At 37.2% G+C, this 24,231-nt stretch overlaps 2 protein-coding genes across 3 annotated transcripts; both read left to right on the forward strand.

Moving 5' to 3' along the window:
- Positions 1–638: 638 nt before the first annotated feature.
- On the forward strand, positions 639–3,112 carry LOC125275209 (DNA-directed RNA polymerases I, II, and III subunit RPABC2). The gene is made up of 5 exons (XM_048201964.1): positions 639–825; positions 1,075–1,144; positions 1,562–1,692; positions 2,113–2,184; positions 2,781–3,112. The coding sequence occupies exons 1-5, from the start codon at positions 806–808 to the stop codon at positions 2,869–2,871; spliced, it is 384 nt and encodes a 127-aa protein (XP_048057921.1). The 5' UTR covers positions 639–805; the 3' UTR covers positions 2,872–3,112.
- Positions 3,113–5,431: 2,319 nt separating this feature from the next.
- On the forward strand, positions 5,432–23,941 carry LOC125275212 (GTPase IMAP family member 8-like). Of its 2 annotated transcripts, none has more exons than XM_048201979.1 (7): positions 5,432–5,533; positions 5,818–5,853; positions 10,334–10,369; positions 10,540–11,265; positions 12,463–12,504; positions 12,606–13,211; positions 22,697–23,941. In XM_048201979.1, exons 1-7 carry the CDS (start codon positions 5,518–5,520, stop codon positions 23,929–23,931), a joined length of 2,697 nt encoding a protein of 898 aa, XP_048057936.1. In that variant the 5' UTR covers positions 5,432–5,517; the 3' UTR covers positions 23,932–23,941. The 2 variants fall into 2 exon arrangements, with proteins under 2 accessions (XP_048057936.1, XP_048057944.1); XM_048201987.1 differs by having other exon boundaries at positions 22,700–23,941.
- The last annotated feature ends 290 nt before the right edge of the window (positions 23,942–24,231 follow it).

The following is a 24,231-nucleotide window of genomic DNA, read 5'->3' on the forward strand; positions in this document are numbered from 1 at the left end:
AGAAGGTTAATTAACTCAATCCTATATAGAGTAATTCATATATATTTATACAAGATATACATAAAATTACAACTTATATTTGCACAAAATCAAGTTTCGTTGGCCTTCCTCTGGTAGTTGTAGCTGCTGTCACCATAGACTTAAACAGGGCGCGCAGCTGTGACCGGTCCCAAATATGGCGGCGGGCATAGCGGAAGTGACGTCTTTGAAACCCATGTATAGGCTGCAAAACAGGACGTTCATGAAGTAATTTGAGACAGATGCTGATGGTTATCGCCATCTGCTGGTTAAATAGTAAATGCACCTAAAAATATCTGCAATGACGTGAACTGCAAACCTTATCTTTCTGTAGCTCTTCAGCAAAAACAAAAGTTTGCAGTAACATCAGCATAGTCTTACAGTTAAATACTAGCTCATTGTTCAACCCTTCGTCGAAACTACTTAAATGTGATTAAATTAGTAGCGGCATTGATTTGAAACAAAAGTGTCGGAAGAAGTTCGCATTATAGTTATGCTTAACGTACATGTATTAAATGCTATTGTATGTAATACATGCAATTAAAAGGTGTCAAATGGTTCACTGTCAATTTCTATAACTGTTCAACTTAGTGTTTTTCGCTTTTAAACGCGATGGGTGTATTTTGGGAACGACACTGTTATTGCGCTCGTGTTTCTGCACGGACTGTGAAACTGGTGCACAGCCGGAAGTTCGTTCCATGCTTCGAGACGGTCAGGCGCGAGACGCCACAATAAACAGAAGATATCAAAGAATTTAATCGTTTTTACGACATACGAGACACTAATAATGTCTGACAACGAAGACAAGTGAGTTCCGAGTGCGTTACAGTCGTTTTGAGATGTTTACTAGTTTAAAGCTCGTCAGGGTAAACAACACTATGAGATGATGATGAATCTGTAGTTTATCTGTTTTACAGCTCAGAAAGTTTAACACTGGGAAGTATAATGACACGAGTTACTTCATCATGATTCAGGACAGCCTTTAGGAAATTAGCTCACACTGTGAGATTGATCGTGTGTTTGTTTGTTCATTCATTTCGATGTTTGTTTGTTCAGTTTTGATGACGGAGATTTTGATGATGTTGAAGATGAAGAGCCTCTGGATGATCTGGAGAATGCGGAGGATGTGAGAACAAACCTGCTGTTTTTAAACTGATTCCTGCTGATAGTTTTGTGTTCTGACTAGACATAATAATAGGCGAACTAATACACTATATTCTGTTGTAGTAGAATAAAGTCTTCATATTCATATTCATGTAATCTATTTAAGCACCATTATGATTTCATTTACTACACTGTGATATTTTTGTATAAAAACTCCCGTTTTTTATTACTTTAATGCACACTTAATAACACTCAAATTGTAAAATTCACATTAAAAAGCACTGCTCTTAGACAGGTTGATGCTCACTGTTGTATAACAGTTCATTGTCACTGTGAATTTTTCTATTTGTAACAAGAATAGTATCGTTTCTTTCATTTATCCCTGTTGATTGCTGATCAGTTCCAGTCTGTCCTGACAGTTTTGTCTCTGTTTGTTCAGGAGGATCAGGAGAACGTCCAGATCCTGCCGGCGGGAGAAGGACAGCAGGCCAATCAGAAGAGGATCACCACTCCTTACATGACCAAATACGAGCGCGCGCGAGTGCTGGGTACGCGAGCGCTGCAGATTGCGTGAGTGACCTCTGACCCCCTCACAGGAGATATTTCTGATATATCACATCGAGCACTATCCACCTGTTTCCACTGGGAAACTTCCGGTGAAGTGGCGGAAATAGCATACCAATGGTATTTTATGTGCTAATTAGCGAAGAGGCCAAGTGTCTTTCGGATCATTGTTTACTTTTTAAAGTTGCAAACCTTTATGAGAGATATCGTTGCGGCGCTCAGGGACAACATTTCAGTTTAGTACAATTATTAGTTAATAATATCACAATACAATAAACAGTTTTCATGCTCTTAATTGCCCTTTACTAGCCTTCCACTAAAGTGCTGCTGCATGACTACAAGAGGGAAGGAAACTTGTGGATAGAGCTGAGATTTGCTATGCTAATGCTGCATTGATGATCAGTGACATCACTTCCTGTGTGACAGGATGTGTGCGCCGGTGATGGTGGAGCTGGAAGGAGAGACAGATCCGCTGCAGATCGCCATGAAAGAGCTCAAGTACGACACACACATTTTATCAGTGACTCTCAACATTTCTCACTCCAGGACCTTTTAACATTGATTACTTGTGGTATAAAAGCATCAGCTGAATGAATAAATGTGTTGATCATGGTGAGAGATCATGGATGAGAACAGCTGAAAACATCTGTACATCTCTCACAATATATATCTATCTACTGTTAAATGAAAATAATCTTATAATAATAATCTTGCTTTCAATAATAATCTTGCTTTCAACGTTCATATGTGGCAGCAACATGTTAATTGATGTTGGCAGTGTGTGAAATCACACTAGCAATGTTTTAAATTATGTTTGCAATATGTTAAATAATGCTAGCAACATGCTAAATCATGTTAGCAACGTGCTGAATCATACTAGCAATCTGTTAAAGCATGCTAACATCATGTTAAATCGTCCTTTCAACATGTCGAATCATGGCAAGTATGTTTAATCATACTAATTCAAGCTATCAACATGTTAAACCATTTTCGCAGCTTGTTAATCATTCTTCCACCCTTGTATGGATAAAAACAGAAATTTCTCAGAATAATTGTGTTCTAATATTTTGCTGTTATCAATGTGTGTTCATCAGGAGCAGGAAGATCCCCATCATCATCCGCCGGTATCTTCCTGACGGCAGTTACGAGGACTGGGGCTGCGACGAGCTCATCATCACCGACTGACGTCCACACACTCACTCTGATCACGTGATCATCGCTGTCAGAAGTCAGATCTGTGTGTTACAGCAGTGTTTACATCTGCTCTGCTCTGGTTTATAGTGTGGAGGTTCATCCTGCAGTTCTGGTGTTTGTCCACATGAGGGCAGCACTAACACACCATAAACACCCAGACTCTGAATCCTTATTTAATGTTTATTTGACTGTTTTATTCATGCATAATTAAACCTTTTTGTACTTAATGATATCCCTGTGTGTTTCTCTTTGTTGTTGTGAAAATACTGTGATGTCAGTCGATTCACAGTGAATTGCTTCGTTGTTTGAAGTTGAAACGAAGGGTTATAAATGGATTAAATACAGTTTGAACTCAATATATAACACGCTGTCTTTATGATATTGAAATTAATCTTGATGCACTTGACATTTTTAGGAAAGCAATCATTAAATTAAATGTTGCTGTTTTTGTTTCAGACTCTTTGCAGAAATGACAATCATTAATAGACATCTGTGAATCAGGAACAGGTTTAAGCTATTTAACCAGCAAAGATCAGCAATTCCTTTATACACAAGTTTGGTATTCATCAACATGAGTGGATTTATATATATATATATATATGTCAATAATTTATACCCTGTATAGCCACATACACACCTTAATTTGGTTGCCGATTCACCTTTGAGTGCTTAATCCGGTTCTGTTCACACACACTTCTGTAATTCCAGAGTGACAATCGCATTCTACAGCCGGATGAACCATATAATATGCCTTAAAGATCTGTTATGCACTCTCATGTGGTTAACTGGACTGATTTACCATAGTAAATACCTGCAGTTTTAAAGTAGCACTTTGGTTTCTGTTTTCTGATATTTCCTGAGAGACTGAAATGCTGATGCAAACATGAGTTCCTCTATGAGTGAGTTACAGGTGAGACACATATTAAACCTCAAACACAGCTGTGTCGTGTTACTTCCTGTTTATTATTATTATTATTGACTCTCTGATGTGATGTCTGAAGCAGAAGAACTCCAAATGTTCAATTTTGTTGAAAGTGCAGTAGTAGCATTAGTCATTCATTATTATTATTTTTATGCTGAGATAATCTTAAAAATCAATACATAAACCATCTGTGCATTTTTTTTCTCTAGATACCAGCCCATAAAAATTGGGCCTATATAGGGAAGAGTGGGTTAAGATGAGCCATTTTTTACTGGGGAAACGAGGCAGAAGTACGATGAAAGTATTTAAAGTTAATTTCAGGATGTTTTCTATCATTTTAAATGATCAGAATAAATCTAAGACAAAGGGTTCTAAAAATATGGCTTCTTAAAAAAAAAAAAAGTGTTCCTCTGGCACAGTTTACCCCAGGTTAGGGGTAAGTTGAGCCGAGTCAGTAAGTGGGTGTAAATTGACCATCTAACTGAATCTGAATCAAATCCATGTGAAATTTTAAAGTTAATGTACTTATTCTAAAAAGCAATTTAATAATCAAATTTCCTTTTACAAATATTCTTTGTAAAAATATTTTACAAATATTTATTTTTTAAAGTTAAATTTAACAACATAAAACCAACCAAATGAAGTTGAAATTTCAATATCTTTAATTGTTTGCATTTCTGAAACAATATGTTGAACATCAAAAATGTAACCTTACCATAAACAGACTAAACTGAGAGTTTGTTGAGTAAAATTAAAACTAAGTAAGAATGAATAAATGTCACTGAAACTAATAAACATTTTAGTCAAAAGGTTCTTGACATGGCAGTTTTTCTGCAATGTCGACCATGTTAGGCCATTAGAGACTACAGGTGGAAAGATATATATGATTAAACATCCTCTGGTTCGTATCAGAGAAGGATTTGTTGTACTTGTACACAGTTCCTATCAAATAAACTCGAAAATAAAGATAAACTAAACCAGTTGCATAATATTACATTGAAATGACACCAGTTTATACTTCAGATTTAACTTAAATTCAGTGCTTTATGGTGGAGTAAGTTAAAACACTGGCTCAATTTACCCCACAGCATTTGGCTCACTTTGCCCCATAGCTGCCATTTAAGGAAAAGCTAGCTAGCTTACCAATTCAGAATAATATTTAGCTAAATGACTTGTATGGTTTTATATGTTTCTAAATCACCAGTATGCATCATAAAACATTTTTAGACCTGGACAAATTTGCTTTGATGAAACAGCCATTGTTGTGTTAAAATCTTACTTGGACAAGCCAAAAACAGTTTTTAAAGTAAATAAGGGACTTCCACTCTTCACATGTGCTTCTCCTTTTCAGAATCTGGCAGAAAGGATGGGTGGTTCCAAAATATATGGTCACATGACAATAAAATGGTATGGTTGCCAAGATACAGGGGGTGAGTTAACTTACCCACTGGCTCATCTTACCCCACTCTCCCCCACTGCAGATCAGCTGAAAACCTCAAGACAGCCACAAAATGAAATTGATTACAATCACTAAAATAAATTATAATTTAATATATGGAATTGGAAAGAAACTATTCCACCTAATCAGTCAAAAAAAAAAAAAAAAATCTTAAAGTCTCCACAAGGGGCCATAGTTGAGTTTCCTAAGTGTGTAACGGAGCACTTCAATCGTATTTGTACTTTCAATTTAGGAAATATCACCAACGCAGTGACAAATGGCGTGCAGTTCAGGTAAGATTTGAATAAAATATGTTAATGTCTTTAATGATCCATATTAATATAGTCTTAAGCAACTAAGCGTCTCACTTTGATCATGTAACGCTGGAGATACTTTAGGTGGCCATTCAAAGGTAGCAAAGTAAATAAAACATAAGTCTACAATTTAGATGTAAAGTATAGTAAAAATCATAAAATCGTGTACCGTTTTCTGTCATTACTATGAGTTCAGGAATCACAGCGAATTCTGAATCTTTCATGATTCACCTTAACAGTTTGTGTTCTTCTGTGTTTTGTAGCGGGAAGAGAAAGTCCTGAATTAAATCGCCCAAACAGTAAGTCACTCAATTGTTTGGCAGGAACAGAAAAGTATTTTTTATTTAAAGTCCTGAGTGCTGTGAATGTTACTCAGACATATTTATCCTATATTATTTCATTGATACATTTGGCTTTTTTTAAAGCTGCAGTTTATAAGATTATTGCAGCAAAATATCCCAAAACAGGCAAACGTTATATATTTTGTTCCGTAGGCTTACAATATCCCAAATGTTTCCAACTATTTGTAAATCGTGAGAAAATGCTATTTTAAATGTTTGCTATTATAAAAGCTGTTTTAACCAAAGGCGTTTCTCAATACCAAGTTCAGACTTGTGTCCATGGTAGTTCGGACTTAGCAAGCTCGTCTCAGGAGAACTGATTCCTGTGAACGGCAGGATTTGATAATGTCCGGTGATTGTGCAAATGGAACAGCAGCGTAGCCTGCTTGATAACGTCACTCAGATCTCTCTGGCTTCTCCGTTTATGGATATTTTATCCAACAATAAATTGAAATGTGTTATAAAACACCACTCCTCCTCTTTTCGTTTTATTTAAAAAACAAACAAACTAACAAAACATATTAATAGCCTCAGGCAACGCCCAAGTAGCACAATACATTCGGGCCAGCTCCTGTTAGATTCTTGCCTTACCCCTCGGCCCGCTTCTGCGATCGGGCCAGATGCTTCTGCACTCACGAATCAACCGGGCCAGACGCGACACTGCCGCAATCAAGCGGGTATCGGGTCGTCACTAATGCGCACAGCGCGCCCGACACGGGCCGGCCCCGTTTATATATATCTACTGTAGGTTAGGTTAGGCCTACTGTTCAGTCATTTTTCCATTTAAATTTGATACGCAGCGAAAACGTTTACTTACATTTTAATTAAATAAGCTATAATACATAAATAACATTACTTACATTGTACTTTAAAAAAAAAAAAACTTCTTATACCTATCCTTTCACTTCCTCTAATCCCTCTATATTGTAGTTTATGATACTCTGAGCACTGCCTAAAACTTGTATTGTGAGCACTTCTTGTGTCTATTTGCCTCGTCATGATGACTCGCTTGTTGTATTCCTCACTTGTAAGTCGCTTTGGATAAAAGCGTCTGCTAAATGAATAAATGTAAATGTACTTATATTACATAAAATAACAGCAGTTGTTATACAAATTGCAGTACTGTAAATAAAATATTTACCACATTTTGGAAAAAATACACTTGTAGTTAGGCTACTTATATACAGACTGTAATAAGTATAGACAAACTTAAACTTGTTTTAAATAAACACATTGGTAATGGAGAAAGTTCTGCAGTTTAACACATTGCAAAATAATTAGCTGAACTCTGAAATCTCCAGGAACAGGATCAGGCACCTCTGCAGGACTTTCAGATGTATAATTGATGATTTTTAAATTAGTCTTTTTAAAGCCCTGCACTGTGTGAACAAGTGCTTCTGAACATGCCAAAACTGAAGATCATGTTCTATCACAACTGCAGTGCTTGATGGACTTGTGCTTTCGTTGACCACAATGACAGAATCAGTCATGTCTGGCTCTCCCAACACCTCCTGAAATAAGCATAGAGGGTACAATTGTAACTGCAACTTTATTCACCAATATTAGCAATTCTGTTAATGCACTGAATTTCATTCACACATTTCAAGTCATGAAGAATTGTGGGTCCTCCTCACAGGTACACTGAGGCGCTACATTTCATGTTGATATAATTTCAAAGTCACGCAAAAATTAAAATGTTAAACAAGCAAGCAATGGTGATGGCGGTAGTAAGTGTTGACAAATTTCAACTCACCTGAAGATCATTAACATTTAAAATGTCACACAGAGTCTCTGAAATCTTGACGAATGCCGCTTTCAGTGATATTGTGTAACTTTGCACAAACCTAGAAAACCAAAAACACACAAGTGTATAACCAACAGTGGATGCAGAAAAGTTATCTGAGGAGACATCACGCAACTTGCATTTCAACTCAACTGAAGTTACATTAAAGGGTTAGTTCACTCAAAAAAGAAAATTCTGTCATACTTACCCTCATGCCATTCCACACCCGTAAGACCTTCGTTTATCTTCAGAACACAAATAAAGATATTTTAGTTGAAATCCGATGGCTCTGTGAGGCCTTCATAGCCAGCAATGACATTTCCTCTCTCAAGATCCATTAATGTACTAAAAACATATTTAAATCGGTTCAATAGTACAGTGGTTCAATATTAATATTATAACGCAACAAGAATATTTTTGGTGGGGAGGTTTTTTAAATGATGATTGTATACCCCTGTGCTTCAGCAACCACGATAGTCGAATAAATTGACGTTGAGGGCACAAAAACACAAGAGGTGTATGGTTTTCTCCATGACTTTGATAATTCGTCATGGAGGTCCTCAAAGAAAGGGAGAGACTGGCGTTGTGACCTGTATAAATATAGGTCAATTTCATTGATGTTGTTTTACACACATTCACTGCTGGTTACGACTCGGTCATATTCCCACAGCACTCAGCGCAGCTTGAGATTAGCTTTTGAAAGGGAACTCCCTTAGAGAATCATTAAAGGATTAGTTCACTTTCAAATTAAAATTTCCTGATAATTTACTCACCTCCATGTCATCCAAGATGTTCATGTCTTTCTTTCTTCAGTCAAAAAGAAATTAAGGTTTTTAATGAAAACATTCCAGGATTTTTCGCCTTATAGTGGACTTCATCAAACTAACAGACCGGCTGGAGCGTTGGCGCTCCCATTTACGTGTCTCTCTTTAAAAACAAATAAAAATTGAATCCATATAGGTAGCACAAAAATTCTTTTTGCATACAAACCCAGAGACTTTAAACTTTCATATAAAGCCTCCAACATGTTTCTGTTGCGTTGTTTTCACCCTCTAATGAGTCTGAGTAATATGCGTTTACAACAAAAATAGCACAGCCGCTAACTGAAAACAAATATGTATATTTCACATGCTCATAACTTCATGAAAAATGCACAGATCATAAAAAATGATCAAATCAATATTTAAAGCAGATTCTCAAGATTAAAATGAACCCAAAATCAACATAATATATTGCGTTGATCACAAGATATTACTCACGGAATGATTTAACATACTTGGCTAAAAACATGTCTCTCATCCTTCTGGGATGAAGTGTGTATCCAATGTTCTTGGACCCATCCATGTTCGTTTTCCAACAAAATAGATATCATTTTAATCTCATCTTTTAAATGCATTTAACCATTTTGAAAAACTCCTAACGACTGCTGAGAGGTGCCTCTAAACCACCACCTGGCTGCGGAAAAATGAATAACAATTTATTAAACTATTCTTTATGCTATCACCACAAAATTTGAACCAGATGCAGATCACTTGTAAGAGAGCATCACCAAAAAAGAACCGATCTTACCGATTTAACCGATCTTATTGCGTTCCTGAGTTAGCCTATTCCATGTCAAATGAAAAAAAAAGAAAAAATATTAAAAAAAAAAAAAAAATATATATATATATATATATATATATATATATATATATATATATTGTATCAGCTGTTTCTCAGCAAGGAAATGTACAAATGTAATGTAATTTATATTTTCTAAAATTTAAAAAGTGTTCTATCAAATGATACCTACCTTTTGACTCTCCTTGCTACAGTTTCAGAGTTATGAGTCTTTACTTTTGTGTGTGTCGCTCAGAAAAAAAAAAGAAAAAAAAACTCTAAAAAAGACTTCAGGTCTTAAAGGGTTAATAACATTCTATTAACATTAAGGAAACTGGATTTTTATGTTCTTGGAGGGTTACAAATCCTAGAATGTTGAATTTTAAATCAAAATTAAGTTGAAAGAACGTTTGAGGAACATCATACCTTCTAAAAAACATTCCTCTAACATCAAGAAATCTGGACATTTTTTACATTCCCAGAACCAACACTGAATATTTAGAGAATTATAAATATTCTTTATATACGTTCTTATAACAAAATTCTGTTATCTGGGATATTGTTGTAGTTTGAAGGTAATGTAGGGAGGTGGACACCTACATCCTTTTTTCTCCTTTTGAGTGATAAGTAAGGGAGTAAGGATAGTAAGATCTATCCTTACTGGTAAGATAGTTTTCTGAAAAGTCTGTTAGCGTAGTTTTCAACTCCAGTTAGAGGTTACATTTGTTTTTTATTTTTCTTGGGATCCTCCTGAGGTAATGTTTTCTTTTCTTTGGTTCTACAACTGCGTTCATTAGTAAATAATAAAATATTAACAACAATAATAATAATAAACCTTACAGGCCAAATTGAACAAAATCTGCAAAGTCTGGTTTTGTGTAACTCTGGAGCTGGAAGTTGGGAAATCCTCAGTGTCTCTCCAAAAACTTTCTGTGTCACTCCCTATTCCCCTAGAATACTGGGAAGTATTATCTTTATGAAACTTTTTAAAGTCATGTAGTGCACACAATAATGTCCGCCAGATTCACTGACAGTTTGTATTCTTGTATCTTGCAGTGCGCAGAGGTAGCTTTGATAAGAAACGCCCCAGCAGTAAGTCAATTAAATGATTTAACATCAAAGTGTGAGAGCTGTGACTCTTGCTGTGTCTGTTTCAGTACTGATAAATCTGTTGAGCTATACAATGCTATTAATGCTAAACAAGACAACTCATACACTGACAAATTACGTGTGTGTGTCTTTGTGTGTGTTGTGTGTTTTAGTGAGTGATGTGAGGATTGTTCTTCTGGGGAAGAGCGTGTCAGAAAACAGTCGTGTGGGAAACTTCCTGTTGGGACGAGCAGCGTTTGACAGTGAAGCTCATCCAGATGTTGTAGAGAGACTCAGAGGAAGATTGAAGGACAGACATGTGATGATCATCAACAGTCCTCAGTTGCTCCAGACAAACATCTCAGATGATCAGATCACACAGACAGTGAGAGAGTGTGTGTCTCTGTCTGATCCAGGACCTCATGTCTTCATACTCGTACTGCAGTATAATGACTTCACTAAGAAGCACCTGAAAAGAGTGAAAATTGTCCTGAAAGAATTCAGTAAAGACGCGATTAAACGCACCATCTTGATCACGACTGATGAAGCAACACGTAGTAAACGGGCATCTTGGAAAGTTACGTTGGAAAGTGAATTAATTCGATTATCTACAGATTGTGAAGGAAGACATGTTCAACTTAATAATGAGACAGAGAAATGGCTGTCTGACATAGATCAATGGATAGAGAAGATACTCAGAGACAACAGTGAAGAATTTCTCAAGTGTGATTATGATTATGCAGAAGGATCATCAGTGGATAAAGATCCGAACACAACTTCTGCTTCTCCCAGAACAAAGGAAGATCCTGATTCAAAGGATGATGAACAACACCAAGACACTCATACAGAGATGAAGAAATCAAAAAGATTTGCTCGTTTTATGCCATTAAGTGCCTTTTGTAAGTTAAAACAAAACAACATATTCATAACCTTTTTACCAGGTTATTGAACATCTTCATAAAAACATTATGTTTTTACACAGCAAAAGAGTTTTTTTTTTTTTTAAAACAAGCAAACTGAAAAGATTATTTTGCTTGATTTAAGCAAAAACTCACTTAGTTTTGAATTATTTTTCTGAAAACAAGATTTTTTTTTTTACTTGTCTTGAAAATGCTTCTTTTTATACATTTGGACTGGAAACAAGACAAAAAATTCATTTTTGGCAGTGTAATGTAAACAGTATACTTATAATTTCTCACAGTTTAAATAATGTAAAAGCATGTCATATAAATAGACAGCTAAATTTCAGTCATTTTAAAGGATTAGTTCACTTTCGAATCAAAATGTCCTGATAATTTACTCACCCCCATGTCATCCAAGATGTTCCTGTCTTTCTTTCATCAGTTGAAAAGAAATTAAGGTTTTTAATGAAAACATTCGATTTGATTTTTTTTTTGATTTTTCTCCTTATAGTGGAGTTCAATGGTCTCCAAACTGTTGAAGGTCAAAATTACAGTTTCAGTGCAGCTTCAAAGAGCTTTAAATGATACCAGACGAGGAATAAGAGTCTTATCTAGAGAAACCACTCATTTTCTAAATAAATAAATAAATTATATACATTTTAACCATAAATGCTCATCTTGAACTAACTCTTCTTCTCTATTAGAATTCCAGCAAAGATTAGTATTTATGGTTAAAATGTATATAATTTATTTATTTATTTAGAAAATAAGCAATGGTTTCTCTAGATAAGACCCTTATTCCTCATCTGGGATCATGTAGAACGCTTTGAAGCTGCAATGAAACTGTAATTTTGACCTTCAACTGTTTGGAGAACATTGAAGTCCACTATATGGAGAAAAATCCTGGAATGTTTTCATCAAAAACCTTAATTTCTTTTCGACTGAAGATAGAAAAGACATGAACATTGGTAAATTATCAGGAAATTTTAATTAGAAAGTGAACTAATCCTTTAATTTTTAGTGTGGTCTTATGCTCCTATGAGATGCTTGTCGATAGATATTGGACAGGAGTAAAAAGAAGGTTTCAGTCATGATGCCTTATTGTGTACTGAATCATGACATTTGTACTGCAGTGTTGTATACCATGAGTTTAAGATCATTAAATAGATTTTTTCTTTCTTTTCTTAATAACAGTGGGTTACACAGAACAAAGTCCAAAGCAAAATCAGCCAAGGGGTAAGTTCATAATCTATGGAAGTTTCCATTTGATTCTACAAATAATAAAATGTGATTCTTAAAAAGAGCAAGTAAAATACTTTGTTGTTGTTGTGTTTAAGGAGTTGTAAGTGACACAAGACAACAGAGGCTGAACATGGTGCTGTGTGGAAGTGATGAAACACTGAAGGCCTCTGTATCCAACTATATAAGAAAAGAAAAAAAGAAAAAACTTCGGATCAGTCTGGTGGAGCTTCCAGCTCTCAATCGGCTCTCAGAGGAGGAAGCGATGTCTCACGCTCATCGCTGTGTGTCTCGCTGTGATCCTGGAGTTCATGTTTTCCTCCTAGTTATTCCTGCTGGTCCACTTAATAATGAAGACAAAGCAGAAATGGAGAACATCCAGAAGATATTCAGCTCAAGAATCAACAAACACCTCATGGTTCTCATAATCCAAGAGGAGAGCATGATTAGCAATCTGAATATACTTCACACTTCAGTTACTAAGACATCTATCCAGACACTTGGAGGTCATCATTTTGTTCTGGAGAACAGCTCACAGGTTCCAGATCTACTGCAGGATGTAGAGAATATGGTACAGGAGAACAAAGGAAGTTCCTACACAACATTCATGTACCTTCAGGATCGAGTAGAACTGGAGAGAAACAAACACAGAGCTGAAATAGAGGAACTGAGAAAATATGTGATGAAGACTCAATCAACAGCAGGTATGAGTTCATAAAAGTGTGTGCTGTATTAACCCTTTGATCGGTACGGTTCCACATATGGGATTTCAAACGTTCAGCGACGTCACATAACTGCCAGATTCAAACTGTGCTTTCGCGCTCTGGCTACGAGACGGACGTGCTCAGCTCTTGTCATATATCACAGCTATGCAGTGTTTTCAGCCAAATAATGTTTTTTTTAAGGTTTAAGTACCAGTAAAACAATACATTTGGAGTTTATAAAATACACACTGATGTCAGACATCAGTGGAAGCAGCAATAACAGTGAATTCAAATATAATTTACCGACTTAATCATATCAGACACACACAATGGTAACTATAAAGTTTACTCTGTTATTCCTCCAGTTCACCAGCCACTTACTTGCATATATTTTATTAATTCTTATTATTCAGTGGAATGCTAGAAGTTTAATAGCTAATGGACAGTAATTCAAAGGATTTATTAATGAGTTAGAAGCAAAGCCAGATATAATTTGCATACAGGAAACTTGGTTAAAACCATCATTAGATTTTATAATTACAGGTTATGATAGTATTCGGAGAGACAGAGACAACGGTAATAGTGGAGGTTGTGCAATATTTATTAAACAAGATATTCAGTATAGGGTAACAGCTAGAGGGAAAGAACTGGAATTTATTATAATGGAGGTATGGACAGAGGAGGGTAATATTTAAATAGCAAATTATTATAATCCATGCCAGAGATTAACCTTGGGGATTTTGGAGGAATTATTAATTCACTTAAAGGGTAAGGTTATTTGTTGTGGAGATTTCAATGGTCGTAATACATTGTGGGATACTTATAATGATATTAATGGAGAGGTTATAGAAGAATTTATGGATATAAAAAATGTAGTTTGTAGTAACAATGGAAATGGTACCAGAATAAATGTTATAAATGGGAAGGAGACAGCGGTGGATATTTCACTTGTGTCTGAGTCAATAGCAGGGATATGTTGGTGGGAGGTTAAGAAAGAAAGCACGATGGGGAGTGACCATTATCTTATTTTTGTTGAAGTAGGGGCAAGAGTAGAAATGAATGAGATAAATAGATCAGGAGGGTGGGTTCAAAGTTCCTTTAAGACAAGTCATTTCACTCGGCGGCCATCTTTGAAACGCCTCTCGGGCATCCTGGGCATCATGCAGCTCTTTGAATGGGGAAACATCAAATTCTGCAAAAATTTCATATTTGTAATCACCAATCAAATCTAACAACAACAGTCTCATATTTTTTTTTCCAAACGCTCGAATCAAGACAAAAAAAAAAAAACTGTATTTTTTAGGCTGGATCAAGCTAATGCGCATACGCAGATGTAAATGCGCGTCTCCTGTGCCTCATTTCAGAGGCGCGCGTCTGACTGTTTGTATAGAAACCAGTGCTTCTAAAGCCCCGGGTATACTTCACTTTCCGCGCCCGGACACGTCACGCATGCAGTCACGTTTAAAGTATACTACACCATGGTTGCGCGCGGAGGACCGCGTTCATCACATGCGCAGTACAGTTTTTTTTCTATGCTCTACCAGACATCGGAGGGCAGCACTGAGTCGTGTCATCAACGTGACATTGACTGGGCATAATTGGAGAAGAAAAGAAGTGCATCCTTTCCCATATTTTTACTTATCTCCCTCCATGAACTTGCCGCCCTATACTTGCTTTGTACACTTTCAAACATGAATTGTACAAATGTGGGTACTTTCTAATCTCTTCGCACAAACGCTGGTCAAGTTCGCCGTCCATTGTCGTATTTTTTCCTTTTTTCAAGCGTGTTTTTAAACCGGTCTTTTCACACTCTACTTCGACGGCTGACCACATTGCTCAATACTTTGCGTATTGCCACCTAGTGGACTCTTCTATACTGCTTGCGCATGCGCTGTTGCACGCGGACTGTCCACGCGGTCTCGAAATTTGTCCTGCACTGGTGTTTGGCCAGGGTATGCGGCCGAAGTATACCCGGGGCTTAAATAAGGGCTAATCGCCAACTGGTAAAGTCGTCGCGTCACTGCAGCAGACCGAGGTATACTTCGGCCGTCCGCGTTCGTGCACCGTCCGCATGACGTAATTTTCGTCATGCGGAGGGCTTGCGGCTGGCCGCACACCCTGGCCATGTGCAGGCCAAATTTCGAGACCGCGTGGACAGTCCGCGTGCAACAGCGCATGCGCAAACAGTATAGAAGAGTCCACTAGGTTGCAATACGCACAGTATTGAGCACAGTGTTCAGCCGTCAAAGAAGAGTGTGAAAAGACTGGTTTAAAAACAACACACTTGAAAAAAGAGAAAAATATGACAATGGACAGCGAACTTGACCAGCGTTTGTGCAAAGAGATTAGAAAGTAACCACATTTGTACAATTCATGTTTGAAAGTGTACAATGCAAGTTTAGGGCGGCAAGTTCATGGAGGGGGATAAGTAAAATATGGGAAAGGATGCACTTCTTTTCTTCTCCAATTATGCCCAGTGAATGTCACGTTGATGACACGACTCAGTGCTGCCCTCCGAAAAAACTGTACTGCGCATGTGACGAACGCGGTCATCCATGCGCATCCATGGTGTAGTATACTTTAAAAGACGCGCGGACGTGACTGCGTGAGTGACGTGTCCGGGCACGGAAAGTGAAGTATACCCGGGGCTTTAGAAGGCGGGACTTATTCCGTCATATTGCGCGTTTCACTTTCTCCCATTCAAAACAATACGAGTGACACGTCTTGTGTTATTCTATAGTCTTTGGTGGGTTTTTGACAGAGCAGATCGGGATAAATTTAGAGAAGTATGGGAGGGGATAATGGGTGTAATTAATATTAATCAAGAGACAGAGGAGTTAAATCAGTGTATTAGTGGAGCTATAATTGAAGCTGCAGTCCAGTCAATTCCAAGGCGCACAGGAAGTAAGAAAAAGAGGATTCCATGGTGGACAGAAGAATGTGGAAGAGTAGTCAAAGAGAGAAACAAAGCATTTAAAAGACTTAAAAGAACACTTAATTTTGGGGACTTAATCAGGTACAGAAAGGAGCAAGCATGTGTTAGAAGAACAGTGAAAACAGCAAAAAAAAAGAATATTGGAGGATGATCTGTAATACAGTGGGTAGAGAAACGGATATTGATAAAGTCAAGGGGTATGGTAAGGAAAATGAACGGGATTAGAAGAGAGCATAGGTATCTAACATTAACAATTAATGGGAGTACAGCAATTACAGAGATAGAAAAGGCTGAAATGATTGTGGAAACATTTGTCAAAATTCATAGTTCAGACAATATCAGTGAAGAAGGGAAAAGAGGGCGAGAGGAAACAATATTAAACACAGAGATTTTAATATAGATTTAGATTATGGAAATGTGGATGATGCATTGAATTTACCTTTTACTATAAATTAATTAAATAGTGCTTTAAGGAACACTAGAGTATCTGCACCAGGTAAAGATCAGGTATGCTATATAATGATGTCTAAATTTAAGTGATTAATCTAAAAATATACTTCTGGAATTATATAACAGGGTTTGGGAGAGTGGGAAATTACCTAACAAATGGAAAGAGGCTGTAATAGTACCAATACGTAAAGCAGGGAAGGAAGGAAACAGTCCAAGTGATTATAGACCAATTGCTTTGACTTCTCATATTTGTAAGGTTATGGAGAAAATGATTAATAAAAGATTAACATATTACTTGGAAACAAAAGGGTATATTTTAAATTATCAAAGTGGATTTAGAAAGGAAGAAGTACAATGGATTCTACAGTATGTTTAGAGTATGAAATAAGGAGAGCAGAGATTAATAGAGAAAGTGTTGTGGCTATATTTTTAGACATTGAGAATGCTTATGATATGATGTGGAGAGAAGGTCTGATAATTAAGAAAAGCAGGAGTTAATGGAAAAATGATAAGATGGATTAAGGATTTTCTATTTGGCAGAACTATTCAAGTCAAAGTTGGGCAAAACTTTTCTAAGACCATGATTGTAGGGAACGGTACACCACAAGGAAGCATAATTAGTCCCTTATTATTTATCATTATGATTAAGCATTTGTGATTAGGTTAAAATTTGGTAAATTTGGATAAGGGGACAAACCATGGGGAAATTTGAGCTGTGGTGCATGGTTAAGATATCTCTGGTTTACAGTCAGGACACTTTCAAAAGGGAAATTTCCAAAGGGGAAATTTGAACTGTGCTGCATAGATAAGATATCTCCGGAAGGGGGATTAGGGAAGTGTGGCTCAGTTTGAGGTGTCTTTGTTTATCAGTATTAAGTGCCTTAACAGGTTGCTAGACAGCGGTCCTGTCGTGTGAGGTTTAGATCCACTCTGATGGACAACAACAACAAAAAAAAAACTCCCTAAGACTTCCTAGCTCTTCTATCCAGATAGCAAAATTCTCTGTTTTTATTGTTATTCCTTATGTTTTATTTTTATCATTCTTCTTTATGTAAATCACTTTTAATTATCATTGGGTATGAAATGTGCTATACAAATAAACTTGCCTTGCCTTTAGATTTTCTGTTGAAAAAACAAGAACAGTGATTTTTCAAAACGGAGAGTTAACTGTGGGATAAAATTCAAATTATATGCCCAAGACAGAAAGAGTTTCTTGTTTTAAGTTTTTGGGGGTATGGTTTGATGAGAAACTTACATTTAAAATGCATATTGAGAAAATTAAGTATAAGTTCAATTTTTTCCTCATTAATGTACACACAGCACCCCATATTGACAGAAAAACAGAGAATTGTTGACATTTTTGCAGATTTATTAAAAAAGAAAAACTGAAATATCACATGGTCCTAAGTATTCAGACCCTTTGCTGTGACACTCATATATTTAACTCAGGTGCTGTCCATTTCTTCTGATCATCCTTGAGATGGTTCTACACCTTCATTTGAGTCCAGCTGTGTTTGATTATACTGACTGGACTTGATTAGGAAAGCCACACACCTGTCTATATAAGACCTTACAGCTCACAGTGCATGTCAGAGCAAATGAGAATCATGAGGTCAAATGAACTGCCTGAAGAGCTCAGAGACAGAATTGTGGCAAGGCACAGATCTGGCCAAAGTTACAAAAAAAATTCTGTTGCACTTAAGGTTCCTAAGAGCACAGTGGCCTCCATAATCCTTAAATGGAAGACGTTTGGGACGACCAGAACCCTTCCTAGAGCTGGCCGTCCGGCCAAACTGAGCTATCGGGGGAGAAGAGCCTCGGTGAGAGAGGTAAAGAAGAACCAAAAGATCACTGTGGCTGAGCTCCAGAGATGCAGTCGGGAGATGGGAGAAAGTTGTAGAAAGTCAACCATCACTGCAGCCCTCCACCAGTCGGGGCTTTATGGCAGAGTGGCCCGACGGAAGCCTCTCCTCAGTGCAAGACACATGAAAGCCAGGCACTGCTCATCACCTGTCCAATACAGTCCCAACAGTGAAGCATGGTGGTGGCAGCATCATGCTGTGGGGGTGTTTTTCAGCTGCAGGGACAGGATGACTGTTGCAAGTACAGGGATATGCTGGACGAAAACCTTCTCCAGAGTGCTCAGGACCTCAGACTGGGCTGAAGGTTTAACTTCCAACAAGACAGTGACCCTAAGCACACAGCTAAAATAACGAAGGGGTGGCTTCACAACAACTCTGTGACTGTTCTTGAATGGCCCAGCCCTGACTTAAACCAAATTGAGCATCTCTGGAGAGACCTAAAAATGGCTGTCCACCAACGTTTACCATCCAACCTGACAGAACTGGAGATGATCTGCAAGGAGGAATGGAAGAGGATCCCCAAATCCAGGTGTGAAAAACTTGTTGCATCTTTCCCAAAAAGATTCATGGCTGTACTAGATCAAAAGGGTGCTTCTACTAAATACTGAGCAAAGGGTCTGAATACTTAGGACCAAGTGATATTTCAGTTTTTCTTTTTTAAATAAATCTGCAAAAATGTCAACAATTCTGTGTTTTTCTGTCAATATGGGGTCCTGTGTGTACATTAATGAGGAAAAAAAATGAACTTAAATGATTTTAGTAAATGGCTGCAATATAACAAAGAGTGAAAAATTTAGGGGGTCTGAATACGTTCCGTACCCACGTATTGATTTTGTAATACTATATTTAAAAATGTCTGATTTAGATAAAAAATTATAGGTGTTTAGAAGGTGTTAGATAAAGGTCCTTGCGTTCTTGGTCCACACTCCTAACCAGCAGGTGGCGGTAATGCACCTTGAAGTTGTTTGCCAACCACCATAAAAATCAAGAAGAAGACAACGTTTGACTTCCTGTGTATATGATGAGACAAATGTCGATAGTTTTATCAAATTAAATGGTGAAATGTTCATAAAATGACTAAGAGCAGCTTTGTAGATGAAGTTCATGTATAGCCTAGTGAGTGATACAGCAGACACTGAAATCATCACGAGTACGCGTGCGTCAGTATCAGGAGCGGTTTCTTCATTAGGGCAATAGGAGGATCTTTGTTGACATCTTTGTACGCATGCGCGAGTGGTTGTGTGGCAACAAAACAAACAGTATGGCGGGCTATAAAGACGCGACGAGCACTTTCAAGAGAGTTAGCGGGCGAAATCCACAATATATAAGCACTTTAACATCTGAAGACGTTCCTGAGGAGGTTTGGAGAGAAGCTCAAAATTTGTATTGGTGACAAAATTGAAGTTATTCAAAGCCCATATGAGATCTGGGATGACAAAAAACGTTGGTCCGCGAAAACATATGACTTGGTTGATTTGACTCAGTTTTATTTATTTTTTATTTAATCTTCTATAAATACATAGTCACTAAGACTTACCATGAACAAAATGTGCCTCACAAACTCGATCAGAAGCTGCAGGAATCCAGGCTTTCTTCGGAGCGTCCAGGTTCAATCGCCTAATTGCACGCAACCATTTTTTTCGTTTTTCGCTATCCTTTTCGGAGGGAATTCGAAAAAACTTTTTATCAGGCCCCCAACGAGCCGTACAATCGACCACACAGCAAGAGTGAACCATCCTCTTCTCTAAATCCTCCTCCAAACGTGCAAAACAATCAAATTACAGGTATCTAGCGGTGTTTCTTGCCACACGACTCCCATGATGCAACGCGACAAACATAAACAATGACGTCACAAAAGATCCGCCTATAGGGCGACGCACCACCAAAGTGAGAAAGGGACGGATTTTTCAATCACATTCAACCACAGAGTTACGCTAGCTGTCACTGCTAGGCTGTTTGTTCTGCCTCTGGATATAGTCCAATCAGCGTCGAGTCACGCTCTGTGGAGTACCGCCTCTTTTTGGGCATTTCAGTCTGGCAGAGATTTGCCCCGACTGCTCCCATAGACTTCCATTCAAAGAACTTTTTTTTCGAACTGCAGGCACTGCAATGCAATCTCTATGGGTTCCGGGAGGGCTCGCACTAACGTGCTTTCGTCATCATACGTAACCTTAACCTGTGCAGCAATTGGTGGAAACAAACAGACCTCTATTAATATTTTTTTTAAGCTGAAGTGACATCCAATAATTTCCTCAGTGCATATTTACATTTCACAGGTATATTCTCCATCTGCAAATGTTAGAAAGTCGAGAAAATATTTCCATTTTGCAGCCAGGCGTGGACGAGCCTTCAGCAAGACAAACTTCCGTGAACGAGCACCGCCGCGAGCATGCGCGCCAAACAGATGGCGTTCAATCTGAGTCAAATACATTTTGCTAAAAATATTTGTTGTTGAAAATTTGTTTTTGTTGGAAAACATAATTATGCCATATGTAGAATTTCGAAAATACAACTAAGTGTATTTGTATGATAGCAGTAACTGTGTAAAGTGACTGTTAATAGGGTAATCAAAATAATAATAATTAGTTTCTTTTGTTTTTATTTATTTTCATTTTTAGTTTAGTGTATTTAACTTCTGCTTTAAAAACATTTTGTTTTTAGATTGTAAAGTTACAATTTTAGAATGTAGCCTAGGCCTAATGTGATTTGACCCCTTTTTTTTGCACATAATATAGCGTATACTACACAGTTACATTCATGTTTGTTTTTTATAGCCTTCAATATGAACATTGTTTCTAGGACAATATTGGGCAGAATGTGAAATATATATTTTTTTAATTAAAAACAGATATATTCTTTTTAGATCCCAGCCCTATGGCATGCTTTAAATACTGAATTTTCCATTTTTTAGATAAGCAGTAATGATACATTATTATATCACTTGTTAAATGATTATTTAACAATTAGCCTATTCATTCCTGCATTTCTTTAAAAAAAAAAAAAATTGCGCCCCACCAAAAATTTTTGCACCAGCCGCCACTGGTCAGTATGTGTAGTAGTAGATGAAAATGCGGTGCTCTTTCATACAGACTTCAGATTTCAATAGCAGTCATTTTTAGCTTTAATATTCACAGACACTAGTCTGTATCAATATCTGATTCATTGTACAGCCCGACTTTTGATTTATTCATCCAAAAATTGCTAAATTCTGTGATGTTCTGCTTTATACAGAACGTTTGTAACTAGATTCCGTGATTTCATCCGTGATTTTTCTGCATCGCAGAAATCATTGGCTCTACATGGTATTTGCATATAGCGGTTTTTGAAAAATTCATATCGGTCTCGAAATTGAACTGGTATACTATATGAACCGGTATACTGCCCAGCACTAATTCAAAGTGATTTTCATATAAAAGAAATTAAAAACAAATATATAGCTGCAAGCAGCGATGACGGGCCAAAGCCTGGTGGCAAAGCCATACTGGCTTCAGGGCAACTGTGCACAGCAGGCAATAGGCATTTAAAATGGGTAAACATAACAGCCACTTTTATAAAATGAAGTGAAATTTACTTATAGGGATAATAGGGATTTTTAATAAATTTGACACACACACACAAAGACTGGAGGAGTGAGAGAGGGACAGAGAGGGTTTAAAAAATCCACATTCAAACCAAAATATCTGACTTCCTGTTGGTCAGAGCTAATGACTGTAAATGAGAAAGTTGTTTGGCAGAATGAAAACAATATGTACCGAGTTTGGTGACTGTAAGTTAAACTAACCCTCCACTTTTGTCAAAAGATGGCGCTATTTTATATAAATTATATACAATTTTCCTGATAATTTACTCACCCCCATGTCATCCAAGATGCCCATGTCTTTCTTTCTTCAGTTAAAAAGAAATTAAGGTTTTTGATGAAAACATTCCAGGATTTTCTCCTTATAGTGGACTTGAATGGCCTCCAAACGGTTGAAGGTCAAAATTACAGTTTCAGTGCAGCTTCAAAGGGCTTTAAACAATACCAGACGAGGAATAAGGGTCTTATCTAGCGAAACGATCAGTCATTTAAAAAAAAAAAAAATTAAATGTATATGCTTTATATAAACAAATGATCGCCTTCCAAGTGGTTCCTTGTAGGTCCAAATTGCTTCTACTATTCTCATTTCTAAGTCGTTTTGGATAAAAGCGTCTGCTAAATGACTAAATGTAAATGTAATGACAGTTTCTTTTGTGGTTAGCAGGTGTAAGACATGATGAAGATCTGAGGATTGTGCTGCTGGGAAAGACGGGTGTGGGGAAAAGTGCAACAGGAAACACCATACTGAGAAGAGACATGTTTGAATCAATACCTAATCCATCCTCAGTGACCAGAGAGTGTCAGAAAGAAACATCTGAGTTCAACAGAAGACGAATAACTGTGATTGACACTCCAGGACTGTTTGATACTGGAGTTGATAATGATGAGATCTGGAAGGAGATTGTGAAGTGCGTCTCAATGGCAGCACCTGGTCCACATGTGTTTCTGCTGGTGCTTCAACTGGGACGATTCACTCAAGAGGAGAAAGATGCAGTGAAGATGATCCTGGAGACTTTTGGAGACAAATCCAGAATGTACACCATAGTACTGTTCACCAGAGGAGATGAACTTAGAGGAACAACAATTGAAGATTATGTTCAACGAAATGACAGCTTAAAGAACCTCGTCCATCAGTTTGGAGACAGATACCATGTGTTCAATAACATGGAGAATAAAGATTACACACAAGTTTCTGATCTTCTGGATAAGATTGACTGGATGTTGACAGTAAATGGAGGGAGTTTCTACACCAATGTGATGTTCCAGCAGGTGGAGAAGAACATCAAAGATGAACAAGAGAGAATCATGAAAGAGAAAGAAGAAGAGATCAAGAGAAATGAAGAAGAGCTGAAAACCAAATATGAAGCTGAAATGGAACACATGAAGAAAGAAAAAGAGAGAGAAAGACAAGAGATGCAGAATGAACTGAGAAGAACTGAAGAGGAATTCAAAAAGAGAGAGGAGGAGATCAAGAAAGAGACCAATGAAACCCTTCGAGACGAGATGAAGAGAAAACTGGAGGAGCACAAGAAACAAATTGAAGAGGAGAATGAAAGAAAGGAAAAATCTTTAGGAGAAATGCAACAGAGCTTCATTAAACTCCTGGAAGAAAAACATGAGAAGGACAAGCACAAACTTCAGGAGAAAATTCAATGTGAAGCTAGAGAACAAGCAGAATGTGAATTTAGTGAAAAACTTATGAAAGAAGTGAATAAAGCTTTAGAAGACGCTGAAGCGAAACTACCATATACAGCCAAACGAGCTCGTGACTGGAATCGCTATGTTCCTATTCTTGGAGGAGCTGCTGGAGGAGCTGTTGGTGGTGTTGAAGACATTGTGCAGTTCTTTGGCAAAATTAAATTTAAACGTCAAGCCCAAAGTCAAACTGAAGGTTGAATCAGGTAAATCTTTTGAAGGCACATAAGTACTGATGGTGTGAGGACCCTATTGTAATTGCACAGCCAAATATTCTTGTCTGAAATTAATCGCATTTTTGAGGGCCTAAATATGCTTGAAAACTCATGAAACTTTGCACACACGTCAGAAGTGGTGAAAGTTTCTGATATGGCCTTCGCACTACGTTTCATGTACAGTTATGAAATTCAGTATACACATGTAACAGCCCCTGGGTTCAAAATCTGTAAACCCAACAGGAAGTGAAATATTTAGGTTTTTCTCTGCAAAATTTTGGCATTT

This window comes from Megalobrama amblycephala, linkage group LG1 (genome assembly GCF_018812025.1).
Source record: "Megalobrama amblycephala isolate DHTTF-2021 linkage group LG1, ASM1881202v1, whole genome shotgun sequence".
NCBI lineage: Eukaryota > Metazoa > Chordata > Actinopteri > Cypriniformes > Xenocyprididae > Megalobrama > Megalobrama amblycephala.